This window comes from Crocuta crocuta, unplaced genomic scaffold (assembly GCF_008692635.1).
Source record: "Crocuta crocuta isolate KB4526 unplaced genomic scaffold, BGI_CrCroc_1.0 scaffold7, whole genome shotgun sequence".
In the NCBI taxonomy this organism is placed as follows: domain Eukaryota; kingdom Metazoa; phylum Chordata; class Mammalia; order Carnivora; family Hyaenidae; genus Crocuta; species Crocuta crocuta.
In genome coordinates, this window is record NW_027531904.1 from 11,451,340 (window position 1) to 11,463,728 (window position 12,389).

Sequence of the window (12,389 nt, forward strand, 5' to 3'; positions counted from 1 at the left end):
GGGGGGAGCGGAGGCGGGGGCGGCCAGGCCGTCCCTCCATCTGCAGCCGGGCTGACCCGAAGCTGCAGACCCCAGGCACAACGCCACGCTCTCGCTCGGAAGACGAGGGCTCCAGAGAACAAATTCAGGAGCTGCGTGACAGTGCGCGCTGCCTCTCCAGGCTCGCCTCGGCCCTCCCTTCCCTACAGATGCCGGTTCTGCTGATGGCCACGTGCTCAGCTCCGACACCCGCTTCCGCGCCTCCCTTCCGGCCTGGGGAGGCCATGCGGCAGCATCCCGGCTAGTGAGGCACAGGATGAGGGCTCCTTCCTGACACAGGGGCAGCCCTGAGTGGGAAGTGGATGTGCCAAGGACGGCGGGCAGCGGGCAGCAGCCTTACCGCGGAAGCAGCCCACCAAGAGGCAAATACACTCGTTAGGTTTCCTGCTGACGACAGCTGGACATGATCTGCACCTCAGGCAGCCTGACGTGTGACCCACATAACAGAGCTGCAAGGGGGCCTCCCCTCCCCCACACCCGACCCCACATCCAGACCCTGCAGCTTCCCCCACACCCTCCCCGCCTCCAGCCTCTTTCCACCCACTCTGCCATAAACCTTGCCGTGACCGCTGTGGTTTCTAGCCCAACCCCAGCCCCCCATCTGGCCAAGGGGCCCTTCCCCACTCGGCACGTCTGACCCATCGCTCACTGTGCTCTTGCTTGTAAAAACCCCTCCAGGCCCGGCCCCTGATCGTCCACCCAGCTTTCTGGGGGGCCCTCTCATGCCCCTCAGCCTCAGAGCCCGGGGCCCCAAACAGCCGCTCCTTCCACTTCCTGAGGCCGACACCATGCTCACCCTGCCCCCGCCTCTGAACTGGCCTGGCCTCACCAGGCCACAGACAGACTCCTTGGACACACAGACTGTGACTCCGTGGTCCCTAAATAGCAGGTGTGTGGCACACTGCCCAGAACACAGGCTGCCAGAGGAGGCGGCACGAACACTCTCTGTCCCCCAGATGCGGAAACCATGGCTCAGAAGGAGAGACATGCCCAGGGCCCTAGAGCAGCATCGGCAAACTTCCTGAAGGCCCAGGTGGCAGACTGTTGGCTCATGGGCCGCATGGTCTTGGCCACTGATTGGTTATTGTGCACAAGCGGCCAAAAGCAACGTACAGATGAACTGCGGCTTCAGTAAAACGATGCGTGGCAGGCCACATCGGCTGCCCCGGGACCGAGTCTGACAAGCCCTAATCACGGGCCCCAGGGCTTCTCACGCCTCCCGAGATGCACCACCGCCTGCCAAGGGGAGGTGTCCACTCCCGTGACCCCGCCCCCAGTAGGGGGGTGGGTGCAGCCAGTGCTGGACACCTGGGAACGCCCTGGACGGGGGGCAGAGAGGTAAAGGGTTACTTTCGTGCAGGCTGGAGTTGCAAACAATCGTAGCTGGAGTCAGCCCGGCCAGCGGCCAGCGCGGCTGCAGCAGCACCACGGGGCGCCCTCCCTCCCTCCCTCACACACCTTCGCACACCCTCCCTATTCTCCTGCACTTTATCCTCTGACCAACTCCTCTCTCTGACGATAAAAGGGCTAAAATACAGCTGCTTCTTGACTCCCCACACGACAACAGCCTCACAACCGCCCAGCGGTCCAAAGTTCCATTATCTTTTCTTAGACGCCAAAACCCAGTCTAAGTCTGCCGTTAGAGTCATGTCTACACACGGAACGTTCATGGCCACCCCTGCTCTGACAGGGAAGCCCCAAGTCCCAAACCCAGAGGGAGAGGCACTCTCCACGCTGGCCCCCACGCCCGGCTCGGCCCCCTCTAGCCCTGCAAAGGTACCTGCTCGGGCCGTGCTGGATTGCTCCCCTCCCCCAGGTCATCTTCAGGACCTGGCCTAGACTCCACTTCTGCAGAGGGGATGTCCCTATGAGCTCAGTCCCGAGCACCCCTGCTGCCCCAACTTTCTCTTCACACGGTGAGACCGGAACACTGCAAGAGGAGGGACCAGGCCCAACTTGCGTGGCCACGTGGCTGGACAAACGAGCACCCCTCAGAGGCCACGCTTGGCCCCAAACCAAATGAAGAGAAGCACCATGGGCATCAGATGCTTCCTCAGCTTCCCGGCCACAGACACCCTCCAGAAAAGGAAAGATTTATGTTACAAACTCCCTCTGGTCTGGCGCCCTGGGTCTGTCACACGCACTACATCCTCAGGACGAAGAACCAGGCGGTGGCCAGCTGGCTCGGTCAGTGGAGCCTGTGACTCTTGATCTCGGGGTCGTGAGTTCGAGCTCCATGTTGCACGCAGAGATTATAAATAAATCAACTTGAATGAAGAAACTGGGGCAAAGAGTGTGTACCCCATGCAAGGCACCAGCGGCACCAGGAATCTGCCCATTTCCCTGCAGCGTATCCAATGCTCACGTGGTGTCCAGGCTGAGCTACAGAGCCTCTTCTGATCCAAAGTCCTAAAACAGCGCCTTCCAAAGCCACAGCCAACAGAGAACTTGGAGCCAGACGCAGGGGCATCCCCTCGGGTGTCCGCGTCTGTGAGAAGCGTGCACCGACAGGTGTGGCTGACGTTCAGCCGTGTCTCACTGACCAGAGCAGAAAACACCGTGTTTGGTGAACACGTGGCGGGCGGGACATCGGGTTTGTGGGGGGAAGGCTCGGAGGAGTCCCAGCATCCGTGTCTGAAACGCGGGCTGCTTGGGTGTTGGGACTGGCTGCGGCTCACGGGGAGCTGAGTAGGCCCACGGGCATCATGAAGCTCAAGGCACACATCTTTGCAGGCGTGAGAAGCAGCCCTCGCCATCCAGGCTTTCACGTGAGCACCTCTGATCATCAAGACACATGGGCGCAGCGGCCTCGGCGGCTGGCTTCCTCCGGGTGGCCCTCTGCACACCCCTGTGTGTCCCCTCGGGGACACAGGCGCAACACGGCCCCCCATGGTCTTGCAGGGATGGTCAGCGAGTAACTGTCTCCTGCTCTTTTCTGTAAGGGGCTCCGCACCAGGCCTGAGAAGACCCTGCGGCTTTAACGTCCGAGTGTCTAACGTAAAGCCACACGATCTCCACACCGCAAACCACCTGGAGTCGTGGAAATCCCACAGAGCTAGAACACGGAATTGCCTCTAACAGTTACTCTCCCTCAAGGACGCGATGGAGTCACGGGCCAAGCGTGTCAAGAACAGTATGGAAAAACGTGAGTGACCTCTGGCCACGAGCACGTCAGCAAGGCAGACACGGGCCTGGCCCTGCAGTCAAGACGGGGGTCACGGCTGGCGGACCCCTGCCGCCCGTCTGCTTGGGGTGCTGGGCACGGACCTCGCTGACCCCCAAGGTCGTTATCGGGTTGAAGAGGACTCCACGCGCGGAAGCGCCCAGGAGCCAGGCAGGGCCGCCATCGGAGGGGTCCACGCCACCATCCTCGTCCCAGGCTTCCACACTGGCCTCACCCACCCGGTCACACATCACACGAGGAAGCGCCGCCGGCCCGCACCCTTGACTCACCTGGGGTGTCTCTGGCCACGAGCCCCTGCGAGAAGTCCCCTGGGGCCGGGGGGGCCCTGCTGTCCCCGGCGACCGCGTCCAGGCTGGTGCAGTATTCCCACCGCTTCTGCTGGAGCTCCTGCAGCCAGTAGGTCATGAGCTGGCGGTTCGGGGCCTGGGAGAGAAGGGGAGCGCGTATTACTGCCCACGGGACGCAGGGCTGGGACGCACCCCACCCCTCGGGGGAGCGTCAGGAAGAACAGGCCAAGGGCATCTCCCAGCCAGGACCAGCGGTTTCGCTCATGTGGCCAGTAAATAGCGTGAATGCCAGGAATCCAGCCCCAACGGGAGCCTTCCCACGACCCGGGATGCCACCACGTAACACCCGCCACGGAAGGCTGGAGGACGGCCAAACCCAGGGAGTGGGCAGTGGCCTCGGGAACTGAAACCCAGACCAAGGGCAGCCTGTTCCTGGGGGGGTGGGGGGGGCGGACAGCCACCGCTGCTCCTCCCAAGGACACTATGACTCGAGAAGGCTTTACCCACAGAAATGCCAGCACTCTTTAGGGACCAAAACAACAGGCCCGGCTCGTCCGGTGCCTCTACTGCCCTTCCAGGAGGGGGCGGGGCCCCGCGCAATCTGGCGATACGGAACACCTCAGTGGGTTTGTCACCCGGAGTCCAGCGCTAAGCTACACCCTGCTGGTGACAACGGAGCCAGTCGGTGCTAAAGCCTATCGCCACATCTGCCAAGCGCCCACTGGCCAGAGGGGTGGGGAGCAGGGTGGGGAGTCAGGATCTGCCCCGCCCCACCCCCACTGAAACGCTCTGATCCCAAATTCTGGAGAGCCACACGGGCATTCCGGTCACGCTGCAAGGGGCAGAGCCCAGGCTCAGCTCAACACGCGGCAGGTGCCCGCACGAAGCAGCGACCAGCATCTGTCTGAAGACTCACAGGGGCCACAGACTGAATCTCCTGGAACAACAGACTCTGCAGCTCCTACACACCCTTCCACGCCCAGTGCAAACGCGACCTCCAGAGCTCGCGTCACGTACCCCTGGGAAGCTTCCCACAGAGGCAGGGGCACTCCTGTGTCCCTCGTGCGTCTGTCCTAGCTGCTCCCACAGGCCTCTGTCCCCAGACCTCCGCCAGCCCCAAACCCAGAAGCCCCCACACCTGGGGGAGCAGGGCCCCACCCATCCCTTCCCCAGACCCCAGGACACCCCCCAAGCCACAGATCCCTGCCCTTCATTCCTCTGGTGAAGGGTCCCTGCCCATCAAACCTCAGCACACGTGAGAAGCTGTGCTCGCACTCACCCACTTGGAGTCCGCGGCCTTACTGGGGGCCTATCTGGGGTGATCCATCCAAAAGGCGGAAAAGGGATGATGCCACGTACACAGAAATATCTGTTCGTTCCCTTGGCAAACACATACCGAGCGCCAACTCAGGCCAAGAGCCACCACGTGCACAGAACCGGGAGACCAGTCCCCGGAGACACCCGGCGAGCAGCCTCCTTCATGACAGCAACAACCAGCTAGAGTCACGTTCCCCATCACGAACAGAATACAAAATGCCTGGCTTCAGAAATCCTGACGCATCGTAGAAACTCCAAAAATCCAGTCAAAATTCTACAGGAGCTCTTCAAAGCACAGCAAAGAAATTCTAAAATCTGTCTTCAGTTTAACCTGCAACATTCTGAACAAAAAATACCAGGCGTGGGGCTGTGCCTTGCAAAGCTGGGAGGCACATGGTAAAGGCCCATTCGGCGGCGACTCAGACACAGGCAATACCAAATGTCATGTTTCAAGGAAAATCAGCAGGAAAAACCTTAATTATTAAATGACGTCAAGAGGACAACTGGTTAAAAGTTTGGAAAGAAATAAAGTGGAATCAAATTTGATTCCAGATTTGAATGTGTAACAAAAATCATTTAAGTCACCAGGAAAAATGCCTCCAGGATGAAAAGCAAGTCTGTCTCTTCCTGCGTCTGGCAACAGGAATTGTGTGGATTTCGCTCACTTCCGAAGAGCTGACGGATGCCGCGAGCGGGAGCAGGAACTCGGGGAGGTGTGAACAGGACCCCGAGGCGCCCTCGGTGCCCACGAGGGCCGCAGGAGCCCGGGAGGAGCCCCAGGCTGAAAGCCTGCAGAACAGGCACCGGGCGGCCCGGGCGGCGGCTCCCTAGGCAACAGAGGACCGTCGCTCCTGCCACATCCCGTCATCTTGGACCGCAGACACCTGTCTAATCCCAGAAAGGAAGGCAGAGGAAATGTCTACGTTTCCCTCCTCCGCTCGCGCTCTCTCAAGTGTTTAAAAAAAAGTCACAGCGTGCTTTAGACTTTTATTTCGAATAGCAGTAACAGTTGCTGTGCAAAATGTGGGAAACGTGGAAAAAGAGGGAAACGAACCCCAGGGGACCCTGCGGCTGCATCCGCTCACACGACGTTCATCCATGCACACACACCCCGAGCTGCTCCACCCGCTGAGAGAAACCGTACCGCCCCTTCCATGACGTGCGCAACAGCGCGGACGCCGTCTGGGCCGCGTCGCACTGAACATCGCGCACACGCGGTCCTGGGAAGCTCATCGCGGCCAGGGCAGCATCACTCGCTGGGCCCGGGGTCGCGCCCTGGGCCCTGCAGCCTAACTGTCCGTTCACGATCACCACCCCCCACCCCACCGCGTGCTGTGTTAGGCAACATATGCCGCTGGCGGGCGGTGGGACAGGAGTGACGGCAAGAACCCACCAGCTGTGGCGGCTCCGAGGGCCACAGGAAGTCGCGCGCGTCTGGCTCAGAGGGGGCGCCACAGGCGGCACCTGCTCACTGGGCAGTCACGACCCGCATCCCCTCCGACACCTCAGACCTTGCAGCCACTGGCTCTGAAAGCTCCAGCCCATCTCCACATCTCCCCGGGCTCAGAGGCCGCCCCACGGCTCTTCCCAAATACTGAGATGGTGAACGTAAAACCCGGGGGCATGCTGGGTTGGCGCCAAGGGCAGCTTCCACACCCACCAGCGACACAGTGCGGGGTCCCGAGGAGCGTGGCCGGCAGTCTGCAGGGTCCACTGGACACTCCCAGCCACGGCTCCGAGCTAAGCACACATCTCAGGAACACACTGCATGCACGGCACACACCCAAGAGAGAAGCGCTCTCCAGCCTGAGGGCGTCGCCAGCTCTCCAAGGTCAAGACCCCATCCATCCATCTCACCGGCTCGCACTCCCCGGCATTCTCCTGGTTCATCCACCTCGGCACCCCCAGCAGCATACTCCAAACCCTCTTCTCACGGCCGCCCAGTGAGACCCCAAGCTTCCAGACTCTCTGACGGCTTCCGCCTGCGCAGTGCAGCGTCAGGACTCACTGGTCCAGCGTCACCCCACCTGCGGGGCGGTAGCCCTTCCCCCACGCCACAGACACACAGAGACCAAGTTCCCTCCACAACCCCCTTCCAGCTGCCCTGGCAACCGCCTGCGAATTCCTACCGATGCCTTAAGACCCGGTCCAGACGCCCCACCTGCCATCCTCGGCAGGACCAATCAGTGTGTATGTGATGACACCGCGCTTCAGTCACACACTCGGGGTGCAGATCCTGGGCTCCTCCCCAAAGGCTCGGGGCACACCCATGTCTGCAGAGCGGGGAAGAACAGCATGACCACGGGTCTGGATGAGCCACAAAAATGAGGGGACGCAGCGGGACGGACTTAGTCTGCACATCTCACAGGCCACGTTGCTTAAAAGGACACATCTGCTTGTAATGAAAGAGTTTTGTTTCTGAAATCTGAAGATCTAGACGCTCAAGGCGCGTCTAAGCTAATTCTTCTGTAAGCAGTAAAAAACACGAGAATATGGTAAGTGGCCTGATGATATAAGACTCAGATGAAAAACAGACAACAACCCAAATCTGATGAATAACTTTAGGTTCCAAATTTTCTTCTGAATGTTTCAAAATCACGAGCCTGGACAGGATCTCCGGAGATCTGGCCCTGTACCAATGAGACAGCTGGAGCTGTTCTCTAGGAGGCTCTGAAGCCGCGTCTGCGCCAGCAGCAGACGCAGAGAAGGGCGCCCACGCAGGACCCCTGAGCCCCCAGAAAGCAGGGCGCGGCCTGCACCGACCTTTATCCTCTGGTGGGTGCCACGAGCTCTTACCTCCTACCTTTTCTAACCACTAACTCGAAATGGCATTTTCAAATTAGCTATGAAAATAATCACACGAGTGTGGTCTCCATCCTGTCCAAAGCTTGGGCAAGAGCCCAGACCCCACCGCCACCCACTTCGGGGACGCGGAAGTCAGAGGGGCTCCCCCTTCACCCCTCGAGCTCCCTTTTTTTTTTAATGTTTATTTTTGAGAGAGAGAGCGAGAGAGAGAGTGAGCAGGAGAGGGGCAGATAGAGGGAGGCAGAATCTGGAGCAGGCTCCCGGCTCTGAGCTGTCAGCACAGAGCCCAATGTAGGCCTCAAACCGTGAGATCGTGACCCGAGCTAAAGCCGGATGCTTAACTGATGGAGCCACCCTGGCGCCCGAGCTCCCTCTTTTAAAGAGCAAATCTCCTGAGACCGACCCATCGGCCGACACCTTCCGGCTTTGACGACATCACCGAGATGAGCCACCGAGGGCAACGACGGGGAGGGGGGCCCAGACATGGAAGGCGGTGAAGCAAACGCACGCACATTCGCAGACAAGGAGGCACTACAGATAAGGCCCCATGGGGGGCCGGGCCAGGTGACAAGGGCGAGGCCGCCCTCTGGGTCTGCTCACCCTTTAGGAAGTGCGGAAGGCCGCCAAGGCGCTTTCTGTTTCAGAGAGAAAGGGGACACGTGGCCGCCGAGCGGCCACGGGGCTGCATTCCTGTGGCTCCGATCAGCTGTGCTGTTGCACAATCAGGGAGAGCTGGGGGCTGCAGGGCTCGGGAGCAACGCACACCACAGCCGGCAGCCGGCTGGACGGCGCCCGCCTGCCTGCGATGTTGACACACACACGCGGTGCAGTGCTAAGCATTCCACCTTCGTTTTTTCAACTTAAAAGTAGGACACGGGAGGGGCACGTGAGCGAGCGGCTCAGTTGGTTAAGCGTCGGACTCTTGATTTGGGCTCAGGTCACGATCTCATGGCTTGTGGGATCAGGCGCTGCAGCTGGTTCTGTGCGGACAGCAGAGAACCTGCCTGGGATTGTCTCTCCCCCACTCTGCCCCTCCCGCTCTCCCACTCTCAAAATAAATAAATAAACCTAAAAAAAAAAAAGGACACAGGAATGAATGACTTAATGAAGTTTTAGGAACTGGAGCTTGGGAAGGGCAGGCTCTCAGGCCCCACCCACCAAAGACCCGGGGGTCAGGGGAGTTTGTGAGCCATCTGGGAGACTGATGATCTCTAACAGTCTTCTGGGCAGAGCTGGCGCCTCAGGAAGTGCTGGGGGGCTCCCCCAGGCCACTGTTACCCACCTTTCCCCAGGTAAGGATCTGGGGGCTCTGAGAGTCCTCGTGAGCTCCCGGGTGGAGGCAATCACTAAACCACACCCTCCCAGAAATACCCCCCGGACACCGGGTGGCACCACTGCCGTCTGAGAGCCCAGGAGGCACAAACCTCAGGGCCTAGGGGATTGGGGAGGGTGCCAGGCCCCAAACCGCCACTCGCAGAGACTCAGAATGCAAAGCAGATGTGCAGGCAGAAACCACAGAGCATCCCCCTGAGGCTAAGGGGCGCGCGCTTCATTAGTCTCCGTCCACACAGTGCAGCTACTTGCAGGCTGCACAGAAAGCCGTCCGCGGCCGGGCCGCTCAACCCCACAGCCGGGAGGAGGCCCCGTCATGATCCGGAGGACAGCTGTGGTTCCTGGAGGCCCCGGAGCTGTGGCGGGAGGGCGGGGGGGACGGGTGACATGTGGATCCCCGAGGTGCACCCCAGCCTACCAACCGAGTGGGGATCCCCAGGGTGGGACTGCACAGTGTGCAGAAACACGGGCCCAGGAGGCTCCTTTCCCACGTGCAGTCTGACAACCATAGTTCCGAAAAAGATGCTTCCTTTAAGCAGCACATTTGAGAGAAAGGCCGCGGGGACAAGGTCTGCAGGGGCACCAGCCACGACTCCCAGGGGGCAGCAGGTCCGTCCCCTTCTGGCGCACACCTCGTCCCCGCCAGGGAGCCGCCACCGCCTCACCCTCACTGCTACGTCAACCCCTCAGGAATCTTAGCGTCCACACTGTCCGTTTCCAAATCACACGTGGCTGACGGTCTCAAGCCTCCGCTGCAGCCGGATTGGGTAACGGGACAATTCAGGTGTCTGTGCCCAACCCGCCACGTGTCCTGCCTTCCTCCAGATGGATTAAAGTCAAAACACAAAGCCAGTGTCATCGGACAGCTAGGTTTAGATAAGAACACATCGCTTGCGTGTCTGGGGAAGGCTCTAGCGCCCGAGCGGCCGCCGCCCCGCAGAGGAACCCCAATCCCTCACTCAGCACCCGGGGTCGGGGCAGGCTGCCCTCTGAGGGCCCCTTCAGGCCTGACTCAGGGACAGATGACCCTTGGAGCAAAAGCACATCATGACTTCCTCCAACCCACAGAGCCACTGAGGACAATGCCCCAATCACAGCCCAGAACAGGACGGGACAAGCTCCCCGAACCAGAGACAGTGCCCGGCTCTCCCCAGGTGCCCATCATGGCCTCACCCAACAGGACCCGTTAGGCGAAGGGCTGACTGGCAGCGCCACTCCTAGAAAGTCAGGCCACCTTGTCCGCAAGCACAGTCTTCCCGGGGCATCAGAGAGCTGAAGGGAAATGAAACTCGGGCCCGCTGCCTACAATTAGGTCCTGTAATCCGAGATGAACCCCTCTGACAGCACAGCCCACCCACCCTGTCCACCGCCAGGCCTGCCGTCCAGCCCTCAGACCCAGCGCACACGGAACATGACTCCCTTTGGGGGGCCTGGGAAGGGCCCGAAGTCCAAAGGACGCGGCTCCAGACCCCTCCCCACCAGGTTCCAGTTCTCCCACAAAATCGGTCTGAGAAATGTAAGCAAAGGATGACTGGGAGCGCATCCTGCTGGCCCAAGAGGAGCGATGTCTGCGAGCAGCTACGCAATAGTGTACCAAACCGAACCACTCCCAGGCCACCTCCTCCGGGGAGCCCTCGGCGACCAGTCACAAGGCCTCCCCAACGCGGCAGTGTTCACAGGATTATCGCAGGGACCACAGACGCCTGGCTCCGGGCCACACCCAGGTCAGTCCTGCACACACAGGACCCCCTCCGGTTCACTCACTCTGGGAAGATGCCAGGCCGCCCCCAGAAGGGAGACACCAGCCCCGACTCCCGCACACAAACACGGCTTCTCTGCGAAGGTTTGCCAGAGCCAAAGCCGTCAGGCGCTGGTCTCCTTTTAACGTCTCACTACTGTAGTCTCTTAAGTGCACAGAACCATCACGGCCACGGCTGCGGGAAACGCGTACTCTCGCAGCGCGGCAGCTGCTCTGACACGTGCTGGGGGCGCTCGGGCACACTGAGCATCCCTGACGCGCCGTCGCTCCTCTGAGCGCTGGGCGGGGGGGGGCTCCTGGCCGGTCTCTGCCCCCGGCTGTGTGCCCAGCAGGGCACAGCACTAGTGCTCAGCACCCCAACGGGGCAGGACCCACCTCCCGGAACAGCAGCACGGAGCCGCCGTCTGCTCGAGGCTTCCCGTGCGGCCTGGGGAGCCACAGCTTATCCGGGAAACTGTGGGACCCACAGGCTCCCTGGGGACCGTCCTAGCCTCTTGCCACCCAGGGGGCCTCGCACGCCACTGAGCGCTGCGGGCCGAGTATTTAGGGTTTAGGGGGCATCAGTTAGAAGCATCACCGTCCACACTGCGCTCACTCTGGGACAGCTGAGGACCAGACCCGAGGGGATGTAGGCAAGCGCCCACCCCAGTGTCACTCAGATCCTCCTGCGCAAACCTCAGAGAAATGACGGTTCCTGATCACGCCTCGCTCCGAGAGTCACTTCTACAATAACAGGGTTCTGTCCTTTGAGTGGAAGGATTTTGCTCTGATCAGACAGGAAGCCTGTAACCCAGTGGCTGATGGGTAAAGGCGCCTAAATGAGAAGACCTGTCCGCCCCTCAGAAGCCTCGGTGACGTGGCAGCTGGTGGCCTCTCCTCAAGAAAGAGCCACATCCGAGGAGGAAGGAAATTGGTAAGGTGCATATGAGCAGAGCACATGGAACAGTGGTGAAGGTGGATTTGGGAATGTTCTAGCAAAGGCAGTCCACTGGGTGGGGCAGCTTCCTAGACCCCGCTGCCGCCCCCGCCCCCCCGAAACCGTGGTGCTTAAGAAGCACAGGGCAACCGTATCTCCACTTCACAATTCAAACCTTCCTGCCAGCGTGGGACATAAATACTTCAACCCTCACACGCAGACCAGCTAATCCGCCAGCGTAGTTAGAGCAGAGTATCGGACACGACCCCACCACCAGTGTGGAAGAGGGAAAACACTGTCCAGCGCTGCTGAACACTGCCGGTTCCTGTAGCTCCGGCCCCAGAGGCCTCCCTTCCAAAGGCTGCGCCCCCGTCTCCCCGGCTGCCACCTGGCCGTCCTTGGCGCCACACGGGCAACCAGCGCTGCCGCCGCTCCCCTCCCCCTCCTCCTCTGCAAGTCCTTCCCAGCCTCCCCTCCCACAAACCGGGACCCCTGTCACACACACCGACCTGGTCCCCTCCACGCTGCGCAGTGCTGGCTGGTGTTATCCGTGTCTCCCCACATTCCAGAAAGTTCCACAGGGGTAGCGACGGGACCTGCTCTGTTCAGCTGTGCCCCAGTGCCTGAGCAGAGGGAGCGAGTGAGCGGATGAGAAGTGGCTGAGGCCCTCCTAAAACAGGAGCTTCCGGGAACCACAGCCCGGAGCCACCCCTAGCCCTTGGCCTGTTTTTATACACCTATGAGTAAGGA

The 12,389-nt window shown here is 60.7% G+C and overlaps 2 protein-coding genes across 2 annotated transcripts in view; one reads left to right on the plus strand and one right to left on the minus strand.

The window, feature by feature from the left end:
- Positions 1-3,643, minus strand: part of TBC1D2B (TBC1 domain family member 2B) — a 46,065-nt gene extending 42,422 nt beyond the window's left edge. The window contains exon 1 of the mRNA XM_077774292.1: positions 3,493-3,643. Coding sequence (XP_077630418.1) covers positions 3,493-3,628 — 136 coding nt within the window. The 5' untranslated portion in view covers positions 3,629-3,643. The remainder of the gene's footprint in view (positions 1-3,492) is intronic.
- IDH3A (isocitrate dehydrogenase (NAD(+)) 3 catalytic subunit alpha) overlaps positions 1-12,389 on the plus strand; it is a 207,535-nt gene that overhangs the window by 135,703 nt on the left and 59,443 nt on the right. The window lies entirely within an intron of this gene.